The 26,909-nt window shown below is 36.4% G+C and overlaps 1 protein-coding gene across 2 annotated transcripts; it reads left to right on the top strand.

Annotated features, from left to right (window-relative positions):
* Nucleotides 1-8,390: 8,390 nt before the first annotated feature.
* Nucleotides 8,391-26,023, top strand: LOC110112335 (THO complex subunit 3). 2 transcript variants are annotated; one of them, XM_020844531.2, is made up of 11 exons: nucleotides 8,391-8,591; nucleotides 8,821-8,916; nucleotides 13,095-13,224; nucleotides 14,949-15,040; nucleotides 17,986-18,054; nucleotides 18,630-18,687; nucleotides 18,835-18,934; nucleotides 21,806-21,892; nucleotides 22,255-22,333; nucleotides 22,421-22,553; nucleotides 25,760-26,023. In XM_020844531.2, exons 1-11 carry the CDS (start codon nucleotides 8,526-8,528, stop codon nucleotides 25,792-25,794), a joined length of 945 nt encoding a protein of 314 aa, XP_020700190.1. In that variant the 5' UTR covers nucleotides 8,391-8,525; the 3' UTR covers nucleotides 25,795-26,023. The 2 variants fall into 2 exon arrangements, with proteins under 2 accessions (XP_020700190.1, XP_028551062.1); XM_028695229.1 differs by having other exon boundaries at nucleotides 8,541-8,669; nucleotides 8,753-8,916.
* Nucleotides 26,024-26,909: the final 886 nt, after the last annotated feature.

The following is a 26,909-nucleotide window of genomic DNA, read 5'->3' as shown; positions in this document are numbered from 1 at the left end:
TGAAAGGCGGAACGGTGGATTGGATTGTGTACTAACGACACCTACATTGCCTTGTGGAGCAGTAGAGATTATTATGTTAGGGTCAATAACTTATTACATTCATAAATAAACCACTATTTTATAAGGGTTTATATCATATGAGGCTTACTAGTGTATATCGCTCTGAAAGCAGCAATGTCGGATTCCTTATACACCGTTTGGTACATAAGGTGATCGATGCCATTGTCCTCCCAAGCACGCCATATTTTTATGCAAATAAATGTATTTGGCTTACTACTCTGCATTATATATTTACTTTCCTTGTCGTGACTAGCAGGACCTTACAAATCCTTATATATTTGGCGAGTGCTTAGAGGTTCGCTATGAGATATGATAGCATGACGTAGCAGCATAGAGTAGGGGCAGGACGGTATATCAGTAAGGGGTTATGCGACAAAATGCATTTATTGAGGATGATAGATATTTTGATGATAGCTATTACTTAATGCTAAGTCATGAGCGACAACATTCAGCCTCCCACCTAAGTGCTACAAGAACATAGGCGATCTCGCGAGAAGTGCTGGCCCCTCACTACTCTTATGGGTTGATCAGGGGCACTCACTCCGACAAGACACCACGAGCATATCAATCATCAAGAGCTTCTCGTTTTCTTGCTCCTCAAGTATCAGAAGATTTCGTCGCGATACATTGCTGTGGTCATGCCACCTTACATTACACCCAGTTAGACGCATGTGTGTCAAGTCGACGATTACACTGACTTACTACAGTAGTCTATCTAGACTAGGTCAGTTGATGTCATTACCTTACCTTTTGACTGCATTAGTTTTTGATTATATTACTATTGATTTTGCATGTCAATATACTAGTGTTATACGTGCGCTTCAACGAGTGGTACTAGTTGGGCTGAAAAAAGAGATTTGTTTTGGAAGGATGTAGCCGATAAGCAAATGATAATTCAAATATTTTATATGGGCGGAATAAGGTTTGAACTTGACCTTGCTGTGAGAATTCCTCAAAATTCATAAGTAACGAATCATCAAATAATCATTTAAACGACCGAAGGCGATGAGAAGTAGAAATAAGATTTCGTATAATTGGGGTCAAATTTGAATTGCAAATTTACTATCGATGAATAGCTCAGTCTAAGCTCGAAATTCTATGGTAAACAACTGACATACGGCGTCAGCCAGTATGGTCGAAATTCGATATTCAAAATATTTAGTTACAACGATCAAGATATGCCTATCGTTAATCTCATGCTCAGAAGTCACGACACAAATGATATGTCTTCCCAAGAGGATTAGAAATGATATCATCCACTATCAGTTAATCCGAAATATGAGCATAACGATCGTACGTTGATTTATTCTTTTCAAGGAGAATTAATTGTAATTTTTCTTGTTTTAAAATGTTGATTTTTAACTTGTAATTTATTCATTTTTTCATCAAATGAAATGTCTTCCCTTAAAACCTCTTCTTCTCACATCGACCACCAATTCCCTCAACGACCTCCCAACTAGCTCCTATTACAAAGCCTTCTCCTAACACATCATGCGTCTTCAATAACAAGTGCGCATAGTTACTCTTCATTACAATAGTTTTATCCTCTCATGACTGCAAGTCTGCAGCAAGCCGCCAACAAACTCCTTATAAAAAAAAAACCTTCACCTCACACATCACCCATCCCATCAGTCAAGCTCCAGGCGTGCCTCCAAGAGCAAAAACCTTTACCTCACAATCGATTGATCCTATTGACCAGGCCCCAATACGATACTAGTTGTGAAAATCTTTTCTCACAGCGTCCTGATCCCTTCATATTATAACATGATCACATAAACAATGCACTTACAATTTCGAACTTAATTTGGAATCATGCTTGAAGAAATTAGATTTTAACTCCAGGCTTTCAATCATTTGAAGATTTTTTTCCCATGAAGGACTTCATTAAATAGAACAGATAAAAAATAAGATAATTGTTGACAAAAAAATTTCAAACATAGTTTCTTAAAATTAAGAAAACCGTGTGATATATTGCCCTAAATTTGGGAACATCATGAGATGTTAAATCAAACTTCTCTAATCCTTTTGAATGCGCCCCGTCGATCGTGAATTTAGGAGAGACATAATAGAGGATAGATCGCGAGAAGCAGAAATGTTTGCGGCCCGCTGGATACAAAAGCATTTTGGAGCCTAAGGAATTGAAGTGATTATTAAGTTACCGCTTAACGCTCGCGCCAGGCTTCTTGGCCATGGAAGAAACAGCCGTTAATTTCAAAAATCTTGTATAAGGGAGTTCCAGGGCCACAAGAGAAGGTACGGACTAAGGAGGACTAGCGGTTAAACCCCTCCCGCCTCCCCTTTTGCCTGTAATGAGAGGCACCTGGAAATCTAGGGTTTGCTCTTTTTTTTCGGTCTCCATTTTAATAATGCGTCTGTCCGTTCCGTGTATCTGAAGCACCTTTTCGTGTTTTACACAGTTTTCCGTCACCTTCTCACTTGGTCCAGCAGTGGAGTTTGACCTAATGTTTTACTTGTGTAATGTGAAGGTTGCATTCTGTGGCTATGGAACGGATGCTCGGCACGAAGCTAGCCTCGGGCTCCGCTGGATCACATGCACGTGTTTGGAATACGACGCTCTATGGCCAGTAATTTCTAATGTTCAAACCGTGCCTATGATTTTTTCATGTAACCACGTTGTTGGCATTAGATGATTTTATAAAGTAAGAAGGGATTTACACACATAGCACTCCAAATGTATTCCTATTTCAATATCTATTACTTATTTAACTCCTCTCTATATAATGCGGAAGGTGAAGTTCTGACGACTTCTTAAGAAACACGCTCTTCCCGCGGATTCACCTCTAAATGACGAGCAGGTTCATTGAGTTTGGCAAGGACGTAAGCTGACATGGAAACATCATAGCTTAAGTTTTTCCCTTTCAGATTAGCTTATTATAGATTTGTTACATGTTTGTTACATTATTTCTAGAAGTTCTTAGTAGCTTATATAAGCAGGTATTGTAAGGAGGGGAATTAGATGAATATTATGACATTTTGAAGCTTTGCAGCTTATTGTGTACCCCTGGTTTTGGGAATCCCTTCAAGCAGGTCCGATTCTTGTGACAATCCATTACATCGGTTTGGTATTCTAAAGCTTGAAGCTTGCGAAGAAGATGGACTGCAAAAAAAGGTGGGCTGTCGACAATATCGAAGCCGAGAAGATTGGCGGTCGCACGGAAGATTGACGCGAATAAGAGGACGGTCGACGACGATCGATGAGGATGAAGCAATGTGGGTCGACGAAGATTGAAACGCTGGCCAAAACCCTTAGTGGTAGCCAAGTGATTGCCGTCACTTTGAATTGAATTGAATGCTTTATGTTTTGTTAATTTCATGCATTCGGTGGAGAGAATCAATGAACAAGAAATTATGTAATATATTATATATGTATGAATTTTATTTATTTTTTTAGTCTAAAAATTATTAGAATTATTAAATTTTTAAGAATAAATTGTCATTATTATTATGTTAATTTTATTACTTTTAATTATATTATTATTTATTACATCATCCAGTTCGACCCCGGTTCGATCGGTTGAACCGGTCGAACCATGAACCTCTCATTCTTCCGGTCCGGTTTTCACAACCTTGGAAACAGTGGGTGTTGCTGATGTTGATTTTATGTGCCAAAAGATGTACACATCAGGGAACGCTGATGACCCTAGGGTATTCAACAGGAGCATGATGGATATCATCAAGGTTAAGACTGAGATTTATCAATGGCTTGTAAACCAAGATCTTACGTGTTGGGCTTTTAACCCTTGACGGTTGACTCAATGTGGAGTCATGATAACAATGCATTGGAGTCCTTCAATGACGCTTTAAAAAGAGTTTGAGGTTTTCAAATTTGGGCATTTGTTCTGTCATATATTACAATGTTATGGCTATGCACTTGAGGAGGTTATAGATTCTTGTTGTTGATGAGCATTAGAATAATTGTCTTTTTACACCTCAAGTTTAATCAGTTGACTCAATGTGGAGTCATGATAACAATGCATTGGAGTCCTTCAATGATGCTTTAAAAAGAGTTTGAGGTTTTCAAATTTGGGCATTTGTTCTGTCATATATTACAATGTTATGGCTATGCACTTGAGGAGGTTATAGATTCTTGTTGTTGATGAGCATTAGAATAATTGTCTTTTTACACCTCAAGTTTAATCAACAGTCATGAAAATTGAATAAGAAGGCAGGAGGTTGCCACAACTTATTAGAATCAACAAGCATAAGTTCCAATTTGTAGACACATTGTCACGATTGTACATGCTAATTTTATAGAAGAAATAATATGTATTTGTAGCTATTTAATAACTATTATATACCATTTACCTTGTGCACGTATTGTGAGCCCTGTTATAGTGCTAAGATGAAGCCACCTTGATTGTGTATAAGAGTATTATAGGTTAAACAACTTTAGACTGACATATGTTGGTTAATTTTATCATATTCCAGATCTGGAGGCCTAAACTTACAACAAACCAACAAGTGGGCTTTGCCCTCTCTACCTATCCAATTACAAAAATGATCGAGTAAACCACATACGAATCGGTATAGAAACTCAATGGACAAAATGATAATAAGAAGCAATAGGTTGTGTAGTGTGTGCCACTTAGTAGGACATAATTGGAGTGCATGTCCTACTACATAAGTTACTTTGCTCTTGTGGACTTTTTAAAATGACAAATTTTGTTCAATTAATTATGATGTTCCAAATTTTTTTGCTCATGCTTGTCATAAAAACATTTATATTTAGCATATGCATCTGATCATGCAAGTTATATTTTCAATTTTTTAAATTTTTTGTACAATCATACTTAAAACCTTGTGGACTTTACAATGCTGTTTAAACTTGTCTTAAAATTAATACTAGTTTTTATATGCCTATAAATTGCTCATATTCTATTACGTATGCAACTATTTTAACATAATGTCATTTTTGTAATATATACACTTTTTCAAGCTTCACAGCAGACGACCAAGCTAAGCCAAATAGGCACAGTCGTAGGTGCCATCCTCCTACGGAAGAACCCACCTAAGCATCGATAGTTACATCCATCATAGTATTACATCACTAAGCGGTAGCCACCGAGCAACTCATCCAAATGATGCTAGTTTTTAAAATTTGCATATTTATATGTGTTTATTAGTTTTATTTGCATCACCTTTTTTAATTATACAATTACTATACATCATTACTTTTATTGTAGGGCATAATCCTAGAGCCATCTTCAAATCTACTGACGGTGCATGATTGGTCAGTAAAATGCCTAAGATTTAGGGATGTGTTGAGGATGGTAGGATTTGAATGTGTCAGCCATATGACATATATAAGGACGGATCACCATTTGGTGACTCCTTTGCTAGATAGATGATTACCACATACGAATATGTTCCACCTCCCAATTGGCGAGATGAGGATTAAATTACATGACATAACCATGATCTTAGGTGTACAGATTTATGGTCCAACATTTATATGATACAGTCGTTGGTCCAAGGCGACGATGGCTTGGTTAGCCTGATTGTTGTGATCACTTATTAAGTAGGCATATGGAGACCGATGTTGTCTACCATGACCCATTTAACCATTATATAAATTTGAAGTTTAGGATAGGCCAGGCTCATGCACATACTTGCATGCCACTTAGGTGGTTGTAGTGGACTTTCTAGCGGAACTCATAGCTTTTTCTAACGAAGAACAACTTTTAGAGGCATATGAGTGCGTATAGATTATTCATCATGGGATGCCACCTTTTATCAGACACCTCGGGTTTGGAGATCCATTTCCATTTGTAGTACTTACCCTTCATGGAGGACATTGGGATATTTAGCACATACTCACTTGGGGTGCAGTATTTGCCCCCTTGTATAGAAAACTTATTTAGGCTACAAGGCCCAAGAGGGCCAATATAATAGGATGTATGCATTTACTGCATATTTGGGCATGGGAGCACATTCATGTTTGTCGACCATTACTTCACATTCCTTAGCCTATTTAGCTCGATGGTTTGAGTGTTGCCATTGGGTTTGATTTGTTATTTTTTATTAGTAATTTTTTTTTAAAATCTATAAGTGTTATATTTGGATTAATTAATTTTTCTTTGTAGATGGAATGAGGAGCTGCTGTAATAGTTACTTGTGGGGAATATCATCAACTAATAAGATGAGCTACTTGATAGTCATGTAAGTTATGCAAATTCATAAAGTTATTTGGTCTTCACTGCACTTAAGAGTTACAACATTTTTCATTTTACTTTTTTGACTTCAACCCAAGTGATATGGGATCCTTATGCATCATAGATTCATGCTTAGGTCACATAAATATGTCTTTCAAGTCAGGATATATGGCTAGACAGCATCCTTTCATAAGTTTGAAGAGAGTTTAGTGGCACCCACCTGATAAAGTTTTATGACAGTTTGGCTACTCCCCCATCAACTGACATCATGTCCATATACCTCAGCTTTGTATGAGTTGATGGCCATTGAAAGGCGGACGTGGATTGGATGTTGTACTAACACACCTATATTGCCTTGTGGGAGAGCAGGAGATTATATGTGGTTGTTGGAGTTATTTGTGGTCATAACTATTACATCATAATAAACCACTATTTAAAGTGGTTTATATCATGGGCTACATTGTATACGTTGAAGTCACCTGTCGATCCTTAGAGCACCGTTTGGTACATATAGGTGATCATGCACATTGCCTCCCAAGCACGCCATATTTTACGCAAACTAATGTATTTGGCAACTACTTGCATTATGATTTCTTTCTTGTGGTGTAGAGGACCTTACAACCTTATTTTGGCGAGCCTAAGGTCATAGATATGTAGCATGACACAAACAAAGTAGGGGAGCTATATCATGGGTTATGCCGACAAATGCATATTGAGGATGATATATAAGCTTATGACACAACATTAAGCCTGCCACCTAGTGCTACAAATACATAAGGAGGAAGTGCTGGCCCACACTCTTATGTTGATCAGGGGCCCTCGTAAGGCTACCACACATATACAATACAATCAAACTTTCTTTCTTGTTTTAGTTCATAGTTTTTCCATCATTCTTGGATGCACCTTACATTACACACATTGACGCAAGTGTCAAGGAGCAACACTACTTACGTACATCATTTTACACCTATCAGTGATGTCATACCTTACCTATGACGCATTAGTTTTGATTATATTTTTTGATGTTTATATTATACTGCTTCAACATGTACTAGTTGGTTTGAAAAAAGAGATTTGCTTTGGAAAGAGTACAAAGCAATTGAAATTAAAATTTTTTGGGAAAATTTGAAATTGACTTTTGAATTTTAATTCTAAAATCGAACATATTATCATTAATAATATACAACCTTGAGAAGTAGAAATAGATTTCGTAATGGGGTTCAAATTTAGAATTGCAAATTTCATCATGAATATCGTAAGTCAAATTCATGGATAAGCTACATACGGTCTCGAATGGTCGAAATGATATTCACTTAAATATTTAGTTACAATGATCAATATATGCTATCATTAATCTCATGCTCGAAGTCACGACAACAAATGATGTGTCTTCCCAAGGGAAGATTATATCATCCCTTATAAGTTATTCGAATATGACGATAACGATCATCATTGATTTTAATTTTTCCAAAGAGAATTATTTGAATATTTTAAAATTGATTTTTAACTTTACTTGTTCTTTTTTTTTTCATCAAATGAAATGTCTTCCCTAAAACCTCTTCTTCTCACATGCCACCAATTCCCTCAACGACCTCCCAACTAGCTCCTATTACAAAGCCTTCTCCTAACACATCATTGGTCTCAATAACAAGTGCATAGTTAGCTCTTATTACAATAGTTTTATCCTCACATGCTGCAAGTCTGCCAGCAAGCTCCCGACAAACTCCTTATAAAAAAACCTTCACCTCACACATCACCCCATCCCATCAGTGAGCTCCAGGCTAGCTCCAATAGCAAAAACCTTTACCTCACATATCGTTGATCCCATTGACCAGCCCAATACGATATAGTTGTGAAATATCTTTTTCTCACACGTCCTGATCCCTTTCATATTGTATAACATGATCACATAAAATGCCTAAATTTGAACTAATTTGGAATCATGCTTGAAGAATATTAGATTTTAACTTTGGCTTCAAATTCATTTGAATGATTTTTTTTTCATGAAGGACTTCATTAAATAGACAAGATAAAAAATAAAGATAATTTAGTGACAAATAAATCTCAAACATATTTTCTTAAAATAATAAACAGCGTGATATATTTCTAATTTGGAACATTATGAGTATGTAAATTCAAATTTCTCCAATCGTTTTGAATGCGCCTGTAACGAATCGTGAATTAGGAGAGACATAATAGAGACAGATCGCGAGAAGCAGAAATGTTGCGGCGCTGAGCCTAAGCAGTGATTATTAAGTTACCGTCTAACGCTCGCGGTCCAGGCTCTTGGCCATGGAAGAAACAGCCGTTAATTTCAAAAATCTTGGTATAAGAGAGTTCCAGGGCCACAAGAAGAAGGTACGGACTAAGGAGGACTAGCGGTAAACCTCTCCCGCCTCTCTCTTTTCCTGTAATGAGAGGACCTGAAAATCTAGGGTTTGCTCTTTTTTTGGTCTCCATTTTAAAAATCGTTCTGTCCGTCGTTTTATTCTGAAGAAAAACTTTTGTGTTTTACACAGTTTTCCGTCTCCTTCTCACTTTTTCCGAGTGGGAGTTTGACCTATGTTTTACTTGTGTAATGTGGAAGGTGCATTCTGTGGCTTGGAACTGCTCCGGCACGAAGCTAGCCTCGGGCTCTGTGGATCACACTGCACGTGTTTGGAATATCGATGCTCATGGCCATGTAATTTCTTGCTTCAAACCGTGCTATGATTGTTTTCATGTTAACCACGTTGTTGCATGATGATTTTATAAAGTAAGAGGGATTGACACACATAGCACTCCAAATTATCCTATTTCATATCTATTACTTTTAACTTCTCTCTCTATATAATGCGGGAAGGTGAAGTTCTGACCGACTTCTTAGAAACACGCTCTTCCCGCGGATTCACCTCTAAATGACGAGCAAGGTCATGAGTTTGGAAGGACGAGTGACGTGGAACATCATAGCTTAAGTTTTCCTTAGAATTAGCTTATTATAATTTGTTACATGTTTGTTACATTATTTCTAGAAAGTTCTTAGTAGCTTATATAAGCAAGGTATTGTAAGGAAGGGATTAGATGAATATTATGACATTTTGAAGCTTTTGAGCTTTTGTGTTTACCCCTGGATTGGGAATCCCTTCAAGCAGGTCTGATTCTTTTGACAATCCATTGCATCGGTTTGGTATCAAAGCTTGATGCTTGCGAAGAAGGATGGACTGCAGAAAAAGGTGGGCTGTCGACAATGATCGAAGCCGAAGAAGATTGGCGGTCGACAAAGATTGACGCAGAATAAGAGGACGGTCGACGACGATCGATGAGGATGAAGAATGGTGGTCGACGAAGATTGACGCTGCAAAACCCTTAGGGTAGCTCAAGTGATTGCGTCACTTGATTGAATGAATGCTTTATGTGTTAATTTCATGCATTCGGTGGAGAGAATCATGAACAAGTCGACAACCCCACCGACCCTGTCGCTCATTTGCTCCTCCAACACACACGTGCAACTGACCTTGTCCCAGCTCCAAGGCGATCCTTCAGCCGCTGATATCGACTTAGCTGAAGGAGAGCAATTCGCCTGGCCTCTTCTACCTCCCGCACGCACAAACCAACCCCAATACCAGATCCACATGCCGTCAGCACGCCCTACCTTGCTTTTGCTTCCAAATTCGCAACTTCCACATTCTTCGCCTCTCCAACATACCTGCGATCTTAATCCGCTCCAGCATGATTTTGCTCCAATGGACACATCTCTGGGCGTGGGATACCCCTCAATCCTTTCATTCATGCGTCTTCTGTTTGCCAGAACTCCCAATCCTGCATGTCGTCATTCCCGTTCCCGGCATCCAACTGGATCCCGTGAATGACACTCCCCGCTCGTCTTCCGTCTCTGACACGATCCAAATTTCTTACCATCCTGCGCTCGAAACCCGCCTCTGATGCAATCCAGCGGCCGGCACCTGCCTCAGACACGATGTTAATTTGATCATTAAGAAGAGCAAAACAAAAAACGGGAGAAGCAAAGCACGATCATCAGTTCAGGGAAAATTCCATTCAATGGTGTTGCATCTCGGGCGAGTAGCAATTCTTTGTAGCCCTCGAGTGGACAGAACTTAAGATGCACAAACTCTGCTAAATTCGTGAGTGATGAAACAAGAATACTGATGGGTGGTTCAGATTGCTCTATGGGTAGAGTTAATGTATTTTCTAATAAGATGGCATTTGCTTTTGGGAGAAAAGACAAGAACGATGACAATTTTTACAACAACTCACCATTGGGATCTAATATCAATTCATTTTATTCAAGGATATATGTTGAAGATAAAAGTAGGATGCCGCATTCTGAATTTTTTGTGCACGAGAATGGAGAGAAGAAAAGTACCCATTCAAGGAAGGATTTTTCTTTTGCTTCTTATGATGATTTATTTAGTGAAAAACATGATAAAAACAAGAAGAACGATCACGAGAACTCTGGTAATGTGGATTGCCAGAAGATAAACACAAATGCTTATTTGTTTGGAAGCCTTATGGAGACAAAAGTTAGTATAAATCAGACCACAACCATGTGTTCCAATGAGATATCATTTTTCTCGGTCTCCAAGTTACCTCGAGACCTAATGAAGTTAAGATTAAAACTTCGGAGAACGGTGAGAATGGGAGCAAGGACCAAGATGTTTTTGTAATTGGAAGTAGTAATGGGGATGTTTATGCTGCAGGTGTGCAAATGCCCGGTCCGAATTCTATTGGCAAAATCGATCCAATGCAATGCTCCCAAGCTGTTCAACCAAATGTCACTAAAGGATATGATCCCAAATTTGTTGGGCCAGTTTATAAGGATTTACTAGAAGATGGACAACTGATAGCTGTAAAACGACCTTCAAGATCTTCAACACAAGGATTTGTAGGAATGAAGAATGAGGTTGCTTTGGTTGCCAATCTTCAGCACAAAAACCTTTTTAGATTGTTGGGTTGTTGCTTGGAAGATGGTGAAATGATGGATTGTCTTTCTAAGATGAGTGTTGTGAAATACTTATTTAATCCAACTGAGCAATCAAAATTGGATTGCGAAACAAGATTTAAGACCATTATAGGCATCCACTGTGGTCTTGTACAGCCATAAGATTTTGCAAGAGCCCTTGATTTGGGATAAAATAAAGATAGTGTTGCTATCATTGTAGATGAGCTCCCTTATGTTGATCTGTTATTGTCACCCCATTGCAAGCACAAGATCATTGGTGAAGAGTTCACAAAAAATGGATGATTAAATATGATTTGTAGTCAGCAGGAGTACATTATAACCCTTAATTTCACAAATCAGCTTCTTGAGCGATTTTTTTTGCTATGGAGTTTGCCAATATACCTTGGCTGACAAAGGTGATCTTGAGCAACAATAATCTCACCAGCATCATTCCAAATTCACTTGCCACTTTGCTTGATGTTTCCCATAACCATCTCACAGGGTCTACGGTTAGATCGGTTTGGCAACGATGGCACGCATCGAAAACGCGAAGTCTTCGATCCAGGAGGATTACTTATGTTCTCTACACTTACCTCCCCACCGACGAAACGTCTCGACAGAGTCGAGTTTTTTAGACACTAGGGGAGTATGATGTGGAACATCATAGCTTAAGTTTTTCTTAGAATTAGCTTATTATAGTTTGTTACATGATTTCTATAAAGTTCTTAGTAGCTTATATAAGCAAGGTATTGTAAGGAGGAGAGTAGATGAATATTATGACATTTTGAAGCTTTTGAGCTTTGTGATTATCCCTGGATTGAGAATCCCTTCAAGCAGGTCCAATTCTTCCGACGATCCACTACATCAACGACTCAAGGTAATACTCCATTATCTTCTTAATTAAACCCTCACGACGAAGAGGAAGCTGAGAAAGGATCTCATCGGAGATGGAGAAGGGACGAGGAAGTCGCGACGACATCTTATCGAAGATGGAGAAGAGATGAGGAAGTTGCGACCGAATATTGATGATGAAGGGATCCATGAGATTGGCGACATGTGAAGGAGTAATAAGAGGTGATAAGGTCACGATGGGGTCTCGATAGTTAAGGGGATTCATGGGAATGGTGGCATGTGGAGGAGGGATGAAAGAAGTGGCGATGGAATCTCTTTGGTGAAGGGTGACGTGACCAACGACATGTGAAAGATAAGGAGTTCGGTGAAATATTTTAATGAGGGTGATATTTTTGAAGTGATTTAAAGTTTTGAGTGTTTTGTGGGTAAATATTAACTTTTAGTATTCGATAGGTGTATATAATTGTTTTGAGGGCTATGCCCGTAAATCTCTCATAAAATTATATATATTATTTATATTTAAGTTTACAGGAGTATTTTTTGATATTCTATATGAATTTGCTTATTACTATTATTATCATTATTTTTAATGTATGAAAAAACAAAGCTTTAAGATGGAGTTGCTCATGAGGCATGTCAAGTGAACATATGTGAACCATAGGTGGAACATCAAATGGTGAAACTTGAGGAATTGCCAACTTAGGATGTTGTCATTTAATATCGCTACTTTTTAGTAAGTTGATAAGGAGTTTTCATTCCTTGGACAAGGATATACTAGTTACACTATTGACAATAAAGTAATGAAAGTTAAATTGAGTCAAAGCATTTGGTGTAATTTTTCCACTTCTTTGAAGTTTTTTTTTTTTTAATTTTTAAAATTAAGATTATAGGCATTTGATTTTAAAATTATAAATTTATTTGTTGTTGTTGTCAAGAAACTTTTACATGACATACCTTTGAAGCTTTACAATTATATTTTCTGTGGAAGATTAATTATTATGTAGAAATCGAACATAATGAAATTATTGTGTTAATTTTCTCAAGTTTACATTTAATTTTTTTTATTGTAGGGGAAAGTCAAAGATATTGAACTGAAAGGGCACACAGATAGTGTCGATCAACTTTGTTGGGACCCCAAGCATGCTGACTTACTTGCGACTGCAGCAGGGGATAAAACAGTTCGTCTTTGGGATGCTCGTAGTAAGTGAAGGCAGTGCTATACATACTTTTTGTTGATAGGTTGTGTTTGGGTTGCCTTAATAGTACATACTATGATAATGCTTAAAGCATTTATTCTCCTATTGTATGCATTATGAAGCTACACTATGTATGCTGTATTTAAAATTTCATGTGTGAGCCTATTTTAGCAACAATTTAACTTGTTTGTGTTGGTTATGTATGCATGGTTATAGTTGGTTCTAAGTTTCATATAAAATTCATGATGCTAGATCAATTATGCATTTGCTTTTTAAGTATAATTCTACAAATTTGTCACAAAAATTATAAATCTTACTAATAGGTCTCTGTCATCTTTCTTAACATCAAGATATGTCAACTATTAGAATACACCCTATTCTACCTCGTCCTTTCCTTCCCCATCCCTATCTACCTATCTTAAAAGAACTCCTATGCCCTCGTAATGACTGGATGTGTTTGCTTGCCATCTTGGATTCACCTCTCCCTCTCTCTTCCATTCTCCTTATTTCTTTTCCTCTATTTGAAGAACTCATACCCAATGGAACTATTCCGAATCCATCTCTCTATTTACTTATTGTTTCTCTCTATAAGTACATCACAGACGGGGGATGATTGCAACAACCCGCCTCCCCCAATCACTCATATTTGTTTTTCTTCTTCTTGCTTCCCCCTTTATCTTTAGAAATAACTCACCCTACCGATACAACCATGGTCCCTGGTGCATTTTATCTTTGAATACTCTACCTTCATTTAATTCTTTCTTGCTCCCTTCAGCTTTTTCTTAATCCCTTCATACACCTAAATATGTTTGGTTTTTCTGTTTTGGTTGGCGGCCCTCTATCCTCTTCCCCTTTTACTCTTTTGTGATCTTCCATATCTTTTTTTCCCATTTCTCTTTGCTTCTGCATCTGAAAAAGCTCCCTAAAAGGCTAAAATGACCCAACTGTGATAGGTTGGAGCTGTTGATGTCCGCTACCAGCCTACCACCTATAATCCCTCCTTATATTCTTATTGTCTCTGCATCTCTATCTCTCCCTTACACACTAAAAGCCCTCCCACACAACCAATCAACCATGGTTGGTTGGGGCTAGAATGGAAAGTGACGGAGTGATGAAGCTTTAGTCTTTGTGATTGTTAGTGGAATTGGGAAGGAGATTGAATTTGTAAGTTATGAGTTTGAAAACTTTTGTTCTGAAGTTACTCGGACTAATGAATGCAATATTCTCTAGAACTATTCAAATCTATTAACTTTCAGCACAAAAAATTTGAAATCAGACTGCCACTTCAGTAACAGACTGGTTGATAACCTTCCCAAAATCATTCAGGTTCTGCAATAAGAACTTGAAAATGCCACTTCATTACATTTTATGCCCCCTTATAATTCTTTGTTGGAGATAATTTTGTTTTTATGTGCATCTGTGGGCAAATATAAGCATATGTTAAAAAAAAACTTCAAATATCTGCCAAATGGCTTATTTACTTTGGCATATATTGATGCATGTGTTTTTTTCCTCCTGCATACCAACCTGGCCTAGATGATGCCTTATTTAATTAGGTTGATAATGAATAAATGTCATGTTCTATTTTCCTCACCCTTATCCATCTAAAGCTCATTATTTCTTTCCTTTAAGTGTATATGGAATTTTGTCATAGAAAGGAATAGTCACTACTTCGTAAAGTTTTATCTTTTAAAACCTCGATTTCTAGACTAACTTATGATTCTCTAGGTGGAAAATGCTCTCAACAGGTTGAACTAAGTGGAGAAAACATCAATATTACATACAAACCTGATGGGACACACTTGGCTGTTGGAAACAAGGTATTGAGATTATAAGTCTTGTATGGTCTTTTTCGCCTCATGTTTTTCTCCCAAGCAAAGGTAAACTAATATAATGAACAAATTATTATTTTTATATAAGTTGCGGGGCTATATTATATATATCAATAAGTCTTGCTAAGAAGAACACACCTAAAAAGTTTTGGGACCAATTTCATCTTTTACTCTACATCTTCTGTTACTGTTGGAGTGGTAAAGAGATTTAAGCCTCTTGAATTACAACGACAGATAATGCTACCTTATTGGCCATTCAAAATACGTGTATGCCAATCAGTAATAATATTGCCACCAATAGGTGAAAAAACAACACTGGAAGGATTGGAGAGCTTGGACTCTTGAAGACAAGATATCTAGATTCTCAGTTGAATGCCGTTGCAAACCATTCTTATTTTAACAAGAGAGCCTAAACTTACATTCCAAGAACCAATCTTCATAAGATAAAAAGCAAAGCACTTCCCCTAAAACTGAAATCATCTAAGAGCTTACAAATAACTCTTAGCAGGGTGTTCAATCTATAGAATTCCACAATCTTTTACAAGGGCTGAAAGTCTACTTTCAGAAAAATCATCATGAGATATATTACGATCATTTGTACGAGGTAAGGAGATGAGCTTGAAAGAGAAGAGTGGATTTTTTTTCTTCTAGAATTGCCATTCTGTGTTAAGCAAAGTGCATTGATTTAGTGATGAGGACATCCATAGAAGATTCCAGCACACGTACCATCGGAGAGGTCGTCGAGCGACGGTCATGATTCAGAGTCTTTATTTTTGATGTTTTATTTTATTCATGCAATTTCTATTTCATGTTTTTCCTTTTGTACCCCTGTGAGGGAGTTAGTGTTTATTGTAGCCCAAGGGCAATGTTGTCTTTTTTGACTTTTATTTTCGGTTAGCCTATATATAGGCTTTATCATTGTATTTGGTTTTTTAGTCTTGATGAATGAAAATTTTCCTTTGATGTTCTCTTTGTGAGTTCACCCTCCTCGATCTCTTAGTGAGTTCGTTGGAGAATATAGATCTCTTTGTGAGTTCTAGTTTTCCGCCAAACTAATTTTGTCTTCGAGAAGTTCGCCGTTGTTGAGGAAATCCGAATTGGAGATATTGGAGGTGAGTGAATCTGTGGCATATTGAATCCCTAGAAGAATTGCCCTTTCTTTCCCCCCTAGGATCCTTGCCGCCGCTCCCCCTCCCCTATCAACCCGCCGGCCAGCAGCAGCCCGACCACCCACTGGGATGATGCCATCATCCCGTCGGCCAGCCCAACAACTCCATCCCGCCGCCTCCCCCTTTAGATCCTCCCATCATTTGAATTTTAAATCTCTTGAGTTATTTACTTTCCTAATTTGTGCTTATTCAATTAGGAAAGTCCATTAAAGAGATTAAAGCCAAATTCGAAATTCAAATTTGCTTCCCTCTCATCTTAAATCTTTTGGGAAGTAATTAAATCTGAAATTAGAATTCAGATTTAATTAAATTATTTACTTAAACTTGGGCCCCACTCTCATAACTCCTAAATCCCTCTCCCCCTTTTCATATGGCCGGCCCCCTTAATGGGCTCTCTCTCCCTTCCAAATTCCATTAATAGCACCACAAATTCAGCCCAAATCTTCTCCCCTTTGTTGCCGCCTCTCCCCTCCTTGGATTAATTTGAATTTCAAATTAAATCCCTCCCTTAAACCACCAAAATCTGAAATTCATTCATATTTCCTGCACTTTCAATTCAGCCCCCTCCCCCATAGCCGAACCCCCCTAGCCCTCACGCCGGCCAACCTTCTCCCCCCAAGCCGCCACCTCCTCCCCCCCACTTCTTCTTGGATGCTACCTCAACTCCTGCCAAGAATGCATGGCGGATCCTGAGCTTGAAGGCGGACTTGTGCTTGACGTCTACGGGAATATTCACGTACTTTGATCCCCATTCTTTGACGTGGGGTTTGACCACGACGACGACACAGTTGGAGGTTACTTGGATCGAATCCTCCCCACCCTTGTGCACGTCATCGACGGACAATTCACAGATTACGAGTGGATCATCGAAGGTCATCATTCCTTGCCACCTCCACATCCTACACCTCCCTCTCCACCTCTATGGATCTCCGGTGCCGTCTACCACGGAGTGATCTCATTTCTTGTGTGATTCTTCTTCCTCCGACAACCTTAGACATAGAAGAGTGATTTTAAGCCTCAAGGTGAGACAATCGCTTTGTTAACTGCCGGATTCTAGTTGGCTATTCATTTTCATTATTTGTGATTGAGGTTGTTATTTTATAGATCTTACAAACTTAGTTGTAACGACTTGCCTAGACTTTGTTAACTTCTAAGATCTTTTTGAATTGTCAAATTTGAGAAGCATTAAATTGTATTATCATTACTCTAACAAAATTTTATTAATTTCTAAGAAACAATTCCTGTTTTCACATCATTTAGCCAATAACTGCAATGTAGATTCACCTGTGATTGTTAGTCCTGTACACTTTTGGTTGTGTGGCACTTAGATTTCGCATAGCACACATGCTCCTCATTTGTGTTGCCTTCCTCAGCAGATCTTCCACTTGTATTATTATTATTATTATTATTTTTTATATCCACTTGTATTATTTGTTCCATGCAAATGAAATTGTATTCTGATATCTAAAATGTACTAATATCAATGTGATTAAGCTCGTTCTCTCTCTGGTCTAAAATGCACTAAATTGCATATTGAATCTAGTTCTGCCAATAAAGTATAAGATGAAAGAATTTGTTTTCCAGCCTCATAAGTAAATTTATCTGTTCTTAGCTTGAATAAAAGGTATTCTAATTGGAACTTCTTCTTGGGAATACCTTTTGATATTTGGTTTGCATTATTGGTCTTCTTTTAATAAGGAATATACTGCAGCCAAGATAGAAGTTCTTCTTTTGTTATGTCTGTTTGAAGTTGTTATCTTGCAGGAGGATGAACTAACAATATTGGATGTTAGGAAGTTTAAGCCAATACACAGGCGCAAGTTCAATTATGAGGTGATTGTCACTTAAAATATGCCTTCTTTGGTTTTTTTTTGCATTTGTTTACTTAGAGATGCTGTTTTACTACTGAACAAGTTTCTTTCTGTGGGTCTGCTTTTGTCCAACCTTGGGTTCCCTGGTATTTTTTAAGTTATTTAGATGTTGATGCTTCATTTCTACTTGGTGTTCTCCACAACAGATCAATATCTTTGGATATGTCTAATCTTTCTCTTGTGAGAGTCTATCATCTTCATATATAAATGTCTGTGAACTTTACAATTGTGCAGCAACTTCATGTATATTTCCTTCTTTCATCCTCCATTGCAAACATTTTCTTTCTTTCTTAGGACTTGAATAACGTTACCTACCATCCTACAAGGTTGGAAGTGTGAACTACTACTTCGATTTGTCATTGTTGATTTTTGTGATGCTCTGGTGCTTGTTGGCTGAATATTTTCTGCTGTTAGTGAAATGCAGGATACTAAAAAAAATTGAGTTCCATTACGTATATTAGAGAAACTCTATCTGCAACCTTTAGAGCTTTGCTTTTTTTGGCAACTGAATGTTTTCAATGTTTGACATGCTTACAGGTAAATGAGATCGCATGGAATACAACTGGAGAGCTATTCTTTCTTACCACCGGAAATGGTGACAATTTTGTGCATTTCATATTTTTCTTGGATATGCAGTTAAAATTAATAGCATTATCCTTAAAAATGAAAATATTAATTAGATTCAGTCTGCAAGTCTCTATCTTCTTTAATTTTTCTTACTGGGTATGGTAACATTTTTCAGGCACTGTTGAAGTGCTTGCCTATCCATCTTTGATTATTCTTCACACCTTAGTGGCTCACACGGCTGGCTGCTATTGCATTGCCATTGACCCAGTTGGAAGGTACGTCTAAATGTTTATAAATTGGGTAAAAATGTCCATAGTAGTCCTTATTAGAATGCCAACTTTTTTTTTTAATGAAATGCCTTGAAGCTGATAGACATCTTGAATGATACTAGATATCTAAGCCTAGTTAGTATTTACTTAATCTGCACCATGTTTGTGTAGATTAGGCAAATGGGTACACATCCTTTTTTTTACAAAATTTACTTAAATGTCCAATTTTTCTTTTATGAAATGTCTATCAATTTTATGATGTGCGATCATGCTGTACATGATTATGTGCTATATTGATTGCGGACTTTCTATCACAGTATAGCATCATAATGCGTCACGTTTGATTTTCAAATCTTTCAAGATGATTTTTATCCACATTAATTCACATATCCCAAGAGCTGTAGATCTAAACTCAACTGATGATCTTCATATAGCCAATGTTCTCAAAGACCTAAGTGCAATACTATGTGTATGTATTCCTTTTTGCTTCAGTGTGTAAAGCGCAAAGTGAAGCGAAGTTTTATGTAGTAGGGTGCTTAGGACTTGTATGTTATATATGCATATTTTATGTAAATGCAATAATTATTTAATTTGCCAAACTTGAATTACATTTGGTGATAATTTTTGCCAAATTCGATACTAATAATTGGCTATTTGAAAGCAAAAAGTATAATGAAATATATAAATAATGAAGTGATAAAAGAATACCTAAAAAACAAGAATACTCGAGATTGTGTAAAAATTGGAGACTGAGAAATAGATGTGGCGCAAAATGAGAGTGGGAAGGTAAAGCATCGAGAAACATTCTCGGGAAGAAGCTTATGAGCAGGAAGCTACTAATAAGAACAATAAGAATCAGTGAATATAATATAAGAAAACTAGTAGGCGAGAGAGTGCAAAGAGAAGAACCACCAAGAAATAAGTTGCTCCGGTGGGAGAGCCTCAACTGCTAGAAATAATGGGGTGAAGTGAATGTTCGTGACTAGTTATGATGATAGATGTTGAAATAAACCATAAAGTGATTGCCTTGCTTTTCCCTTGAAATCTTTGTTTTGGTTTCACAATTTTTTCTGCATTATCCGCCTTTGATTAAGTCTCACGAACAAAGCCCCATACTTCCTTGGCAATGTCAAATAACATAAATGTGTCATTGATCTCTAGAGCCATGTTGTTTCACAACTAGGTGATCACCATTGAGTCTTCTTAATTCCACATCTCAAATTTGGGATCTCTTCGACTTGGCCCAATACCAAGCAGATAACTCAACTTACCTCTTCCTTTCGAAATGATACAAACAAGCAGATACAACTTTAAATATTTTTTTCATTCAGATTATATGTGGCCTGTATGTTTAGAAAATCTCTTGTGGACTGCTTTGATATGCTTTCTATCATACTTTTCTGAGAGGCACTGGAGGCTTTGACCGATTCTGACGTGGCTCCAATGAAGATCATAACACTCGATTCCTATGGAAGGTTTGGCTGGTTGAGGAAGGATGAACAAATCCTAGAAAGCCTACAGATTTGAGAAAATTTTAAATTCTATTCCAAATCAAAATGGCTGCATGACACCTATATAAAACAGGTTACAAGAACTATAATAGGTAAGTACTTTACATCAAATCACAATTGATTATAAGGAATAAATAAACCAAACAAGAAACTATTCATTTAGGAATAAGGTGGCATGAATTGGATATGGACAGCATGGGTTAGCATTGATTGAGCTGGCAATTTTCCTGGAATGGAGAGGACAGCTTAGCAATTTCATGGAACAAAGGACACGGGCTGGCACGGTGCAAGAATGAGATGATTTGAATTATAAAGCATTCAAAAGAGAAAGAGGCATGTAATTTTCAGCATTGAGTAAGAGCACACTGTAGATTAGATTCCATATAGAGCAAATACCAATTTTCAACAGACATCAAGGCGTGATATCGTAAAACTATGCTGTTTAGCCTGGAATAAAGTCACAATCACTCTTACTAAGATAAGTCCTTTTTCAATGTGTTGTCCATGATTGTCAAGCAATCAAGAAAGTTCACATGCAACATAGTGATTTTTATCTCTATTTTCTTGTGCAAATCAAACTTCTTACATTTCATGTTCTTAAAAAGCAAGTCAGCTTAAAACAATACTTAACTAAATGGTGCAAGTCCTTGTATGCTTATGCTGTGTTTTGTGAGATAAGGTCTTTGCTAGTTTCACAGGGACGGACAGTGTTACACAAGTTCATTCTGTTGTCATGAAGCATGAAGTCGTGCATTAACAGTAGGGTTTTTTGTTGGGTGTCATGAATTACTGGCTAATCAGGTTATTGAAAAAAGCACAGAAGTTAAATATTTCCTTGACGAAGATTGATAAATAACATGTGTTAGCAAGTGGATTCAGATGGTGGGACCATGTGGTTTTAGTCAAGGAACGCTAATGACACTAGCATTGGCTGTGTATTTTCAATCCCTTTTTGAGTTTGCGGCCATTGGTGTAGCTAAGTGACAAAATGCGGTCTCTATACCGTGCTTCTTGATTGATCTGCCCTTTCTTGATGGTCCCCTAGTTCAAATTATGCATCATTCTTTTGCTAATCATTGGTTGCTAAGATTGTAGCTTCTGTAGATTCATGGTTATTGACACTAGAAAGTGGTGCAGTTGTAGTTTCTGAACAATATAAACATTGATATGTTGGCAGACAGTGGATAGCTTTGGCTAAAGCTTTTCTATTCTTTCAATATTGTTACTCTTCTTGCTTATTATGTATTTATGTTGATAATGAATTTTTATATAAGCGTTTCTGTTTGTTATAGGCTATGTATTAATATTTGGATAAAACTGAAACATCATATGGCAATGAAAATGATACTACCACCAAACATTGCAGATACTTTGCCGTTGGAAGTGCTGATTCTTTGGTTGGCCTGTGGGACATATCAGAAATGCTGTGTGTACGAACATTCACAAAACTTGAGTATGCTTCACAAACTTGTAATTTGATTATATCTCTCATTGAACTGCATGTCAAGGTTTCCCATGAGAGTCTACTTTAGTTTTGGAACTCACGGGTATGGAAATTTGAAATTTTAATGGTTTTTCAATAAATGTGTAAAGTGAATTATAGAAATTATTGGATTTATTGGATAGAACCACATAATACATGCTCCCTCATTAGACTCAGAGTAATATGAGTAATGCAAAACTTTTTTTTTTTGGGTTTGAAATTTTGTTCAGGGAAACCCAAGTTTTTTTTACATCTCTAAGCTCATGGAAGTGACTCTTCATGATTTTTTTTTTTTTTTTTTTTTTTTTTTTTTTTTTTTTTTAACTTTTAAGGTGGCCTGTGAGAACCATCAGCTTCAACTACACAGGAGAATTTATTGCTTCTGCCAGTGAGGATCCATTCATTGATATTGTACGTTTCAGTGCTTCTAACCTTGTTTTCTATGTATATTGTATAGATAAGATCATTATTTGACTTGTACCATCTTCCTGCTGCAAGTCAAATGTGCAGACTGGGCGATCTGTTCATCAGATTCCATGCAAGGCTGCAATGAACAGTGTGGAGTGGAACCCGAAGCACAACTTGCTTGCTTATGCAGGAGATGATAAGAATAAATATCAGGCTGATGAAGGTGCTTATTAACTTCTTTTCTTCATCCTTATTTTTTGGGAAGATTATCATGAAGATCTAGCAATTCTAAGGCTTTTTATGCTTGCTTTATGAATCCCCATTATATAAACACGATGAAACTAAGGAAAAAAGGAAGATAGTAACTAAAGCACCAGCTTGCATGAAAACTGAACGAAATTTGTCTTTAGGTTTGTCTGTTCAAGTATTTTTTTTCAGGTCATGAGTAGATACGGATGCTGGCAAGATTCAAAGTAGTGGATATCAGGTTGAAAGTAATAGGGATATAACTGCCAGTATCAGTAGCATCATTAGCTACATATTAATTACTTTTTGGTACTTGGTGTAAAGAAGGCTTTGCATTGTAGACCTGGATAGGGGGCCGGTTTTGTTGTTTGAATCCTTGTCATTTATTCCTAGAACAATATGCAGTTTTTGAGACTGATTTAGGATATATCTGGATTTATAGTAGGGGTGTTAAAACGGGTCAACGGGTTGTGTCTGACTCTAAATTAACTCGAATCAAATCCGATCAATCCAAACCCGACCCATTTAATAAACTAGTAGAAAATACGGACCTGAATCCGATCGGCTAGCAACTCGAATGACTTGAACCTGACCAGATGACACGTTTTGATTTCATTTTTAAAATTTATTTTAAAAAATAAATTTAAATTAATTAATAAAAAAGAGAATTATACTAAAAAAAAGAAAAAAAATTTAAATCAGTCAAAATTGGGTTTAGTGGTCAAGTCGAACCTGACTTGTTTAATAAACGGGTGGAATTTCGGACATAAACCCGACCCATATATTAAACGGGTCAACTCGAATACGGATTTTTTGGGTTGGATTTGAGTTGGGTTGGCGGCTAGCATGGAATAAAGTCACAATCACTCAGTGAATCTATGGTTTTATTTTTTACAAGCTCAAGGTCGACTTGATGGGTGAGTACTAATGCCTTCATTGATTCAAAATTCTTGAGTAAATTCTCAATCTTGCTGGCTGGAACTAAAGTCACTGGCTTGATACTTAACAACTTCGAATTCGACATTTTGGCAGATCCCGTGATATTTTGATTTGAACCTCTCGATCAACTTCCTTTTATTCTCCATTTGAACTCTGAATGACATCAATATACTTGCCACCTCCTACAACTAGCAGCTTCAAAAGGTTGGCAGCTACCTAGTTCCAAGAAGATGACAACTTGCTTGGCTCAGTCGCCATATTACTAAGGAGTTTCTTTGTAATATTCATTCAAGAATCAAAATGATTAAGTCAAAAAGCAGTTGTTGGCTTGTAGCTAGTATATATATTATTTTTCCATTTTTTATTTTTTCTGGGAGAATTGTTTGAAGATCACTCACATTGGGATGGACACCTTACCAATAGCTTTGTGCTTCTTGCTTTCATCATCCTTCTTGTTTTTTGATAAACTGGGACCGGCCTAGGTGGGCTGGACAAACTAGCCCAGGGGGGCTGGTCTATTTCTCTACGACACTGTAGCCGCCGGCCCCCTTGTGGGGCCCACTACTTGAATATGAGGGGGCAGTTTAGGCAGATTATTATTTAGGGAGGGGCTGTTTAGTACATTAGGATTGTATTTGTATGTTTTAAATTGATGAGATTTTCTAGGGTTAGGGTTATCTGATTATTTGCTGAATTTTGAGAGTTCCTAGGGTTTGCTTGGGCTCTAGCCACCGGCTAGAGATTGGGAGAGACGGATCCTCCTCTCCCAATTGAGGATCCATTATATCTTGTTCTTTTCTTTAATCTTTTATCAATAAAAAAGTTTGTTTCTGATTCTTTCTTTCAAATTATTTTCCAATCTGTTTTTGCAAGTGCTGAAATTCAAACTCAGCAAAGGAAATTCTTGTGCCTACAAGCATTTCCTATCATTTTTCTCTTCCTTAATCTTGTTTAATGGAGGTTTATTGAGGATTCATCGGTAACTTTGCATTCTTCACTATCCTTATAACTCTCCAGCAACATTGCGATGATTTTCTTGTGGTATGCATCTTTAATTTCTTAGAGTTAAGGTCAGCTCTTCAGAAGAAAATCATTAAGTACTTATAAATTAAATAAATTAATGTGTTGACCACCTATCAAATTCATACAATCAATCATGGTTAATATTACTGTTCATCAACATTGATGCTTTTATTTTCTTGTTCTTGTATGATTTTTTCATGATACAAGAGAATTGTGGAAATCGACGCTCAATGTCACCTAAGTTGAGTTAGATCGGTCTCAATTCTCATGTATCATATTAAATTGAGTTTAGGTCAACTTGACCAGCTAAAGAGGATTAATTCACCGCATAGAGAGCTAATATGCTAACCCAAAGCAAAGACTTTGGAAACTTTATTAGATCTCGGTAGTGCAAAGTGGAGCCGGTAATGACTTAGCTTGAACTTGTCTTTGGAAATTTTTATGAGTTTTTTATGTTATTAGAAAGCTTCTAGTCAAGCTATATGTTTATTCATGTCACAACAAGCATTTATTAAGCCTTACTATGCAATTTATTTGTACTACTCAAATGTTTTTGAATTCAAATTCAAAACTTCAAAATTAAAATTGCATGTCATTTTCAAATTCAGAAGCACTGGTTGGCTTTTACATGGGCATGAGTTTAAATTTAAAATTAATGTGTAAGTGCTACGTCCTAGTTCCATGTACTTGTGTTTAGTATATATATCACCCATCAATATCATTGTGTTGAATAATAATATATTGTTACATAACTCTTAATTAAAATTTAATATTAATAGTTGACATTTATTAAATATGATGTGATAGTTGCATTATGTATCATATTCAAATTTGAAGGTAATGACATCATATGAATATAAAATCAATGATATATATGATGTGGTAATTAAATATTAATTAAGTTAATTATATTCAAATCTCTTCATATCCAAATTTAAAGACAATTACATGATGCGATTGCTAGCTTATAAATGTAGTTGAATTTGATCTAAAAATTTGTCATGAATTTATATAAATAAAAATGAAGATTTCATCCAATAATCCAGATTTTTGTTTACTTTCGACTTTCGTCCTGCTTCTTGAATCAAATTTTTAGTGCAAAATTTTTAATTTTTGTAATAAAAATTTCTTGAATTATTTAGTACCAATGATCTTGATCAATATAAACTTGCATTTTTTTTAATGATCTTATTTATTGGTTTTCTGGAATGAATATTGCAGGTGTCTTCCGCATATTTGGTTTTGAGAGTACTTGACTTGGTAGGTAGAACTGGAGCTTCTGCCATGCAATTCTTTTTGCCTGTGTCCGGATCTGTTATAATGGTTCTGTTTTATGAGATAAAGAGTCTTTTGTAAATTTTGAACATGCAGATATTTAGCTGTAGGTAATTTATATTCCTTTTGTATGAATACATAAAGAATTCAAGCATATTTATGCATTTTGGTTAAATTTAAATGATTATGGATCTCTTAGCTGTTTGAGCATACTATGTTTGCTTAGATATTGAAATAATTTCTTTCTCCTACTTTGTGCTACATCTGAACATCTAGGTTTGTTGGTTTAAGTGTATCATATTTGCTCATACAATCATCACCTTTGTCATGCATCATATTAGGATCATAAGCATCCACTTTGGTGATCTTTTTAAGTGTACAGATTAGGGAACCTGAACTCAGATCATAAAGTCCTCGTAAAATAAAGGTGAAATCTCTCAATAGTGTCTTATTCACAATCCAATACGCCTTGTGAAAATTTGTGTGGGAACCAAAGTGTTAAAACTCTGTTCGATGACCTGAAAGAAAGAAGGGTCCGCAGATGGATCGGGGTGCGAATTTTTGGAGCCCATAATAATATTCAAGAAGCTTTTTTGAAGGGATCATAAGTTTTAAAAAATAAGATTTATGCTTGAGATATGAGAGAGAGCACCTCAAATGAATTGAGAATTAAAAAAAGATTACAACTAAAGATTATCCTAAATTTATTCCATTTTAATCAAAGGCTTCCCTTATCAAAATCAAAGTTGTGACATAAGTCTTCGTGACAAAAAACCTTGATATGTGTAAAAAAATATTGCAAGAAACAATCTTAATTTTCAACATACTGAAAAAAATAATATCGTATCTCATAATAATGTTCATTCAATCAAAAATAAGAATAGGAGTATCAGATTTGGGTCCAATTAAATTAGTCCGACACAGGTATGATGAACTTTGAACTGGACTCATTTAATAAACGGGTAGAAAAGATGGTATCAAATCCAATCAGTTAGCTACCCGAAGTTGAAAGGATTACCTGTTTTAATTAATTTTTTTATTATTTTCAAATTAAGAAGATTATACTAATATATAAAAATTAAAAAGGCTTAAATGA

The sequence above is a fragment of the Dendrobium catenatum genome, unplaced genomic scaffold, assembly GCF_001605985.2.
Source record: "Dendrobium catenatum unplaced genomic scaffold, ASM160598v2 fragScaff_scaffold_621, whole genome shotgun sequence".
NCBI lineage: Eukaryota > Viridiplantae > Streptophyta > Magnoliopsida > Asparagales > Orchidaceae > Dendrobium > Dendrobium catenatum.
Note: the sequence above shows the minus strand (reverse complement) of the source record. Positions and strands in the feature narration are given on the sequence as shown.

Coding starts and splice junctions, on each gene's coding strand:
- LOC110112335 (XM_020844531.2), top strand. CDS start 8,526: ATGGAAGAAACAGCCGTTAATTTCAAAAATCTTGGTATAAGAGAGTTC. Junction 18,055..18,629: donor GGCGCAAGTTCAATTATGAG/GTGATTGTCACT, acceptor ACATGCTTACAG/GTAAATGAGATCGCATGGAA. Junction 18,935..21,805: donor GCCATTGACCCAGTTGGAAG/GTACGTCTAAAT, acceptor CAAACATTGCAG/ATACTTTGCCGTTGGAAGTG.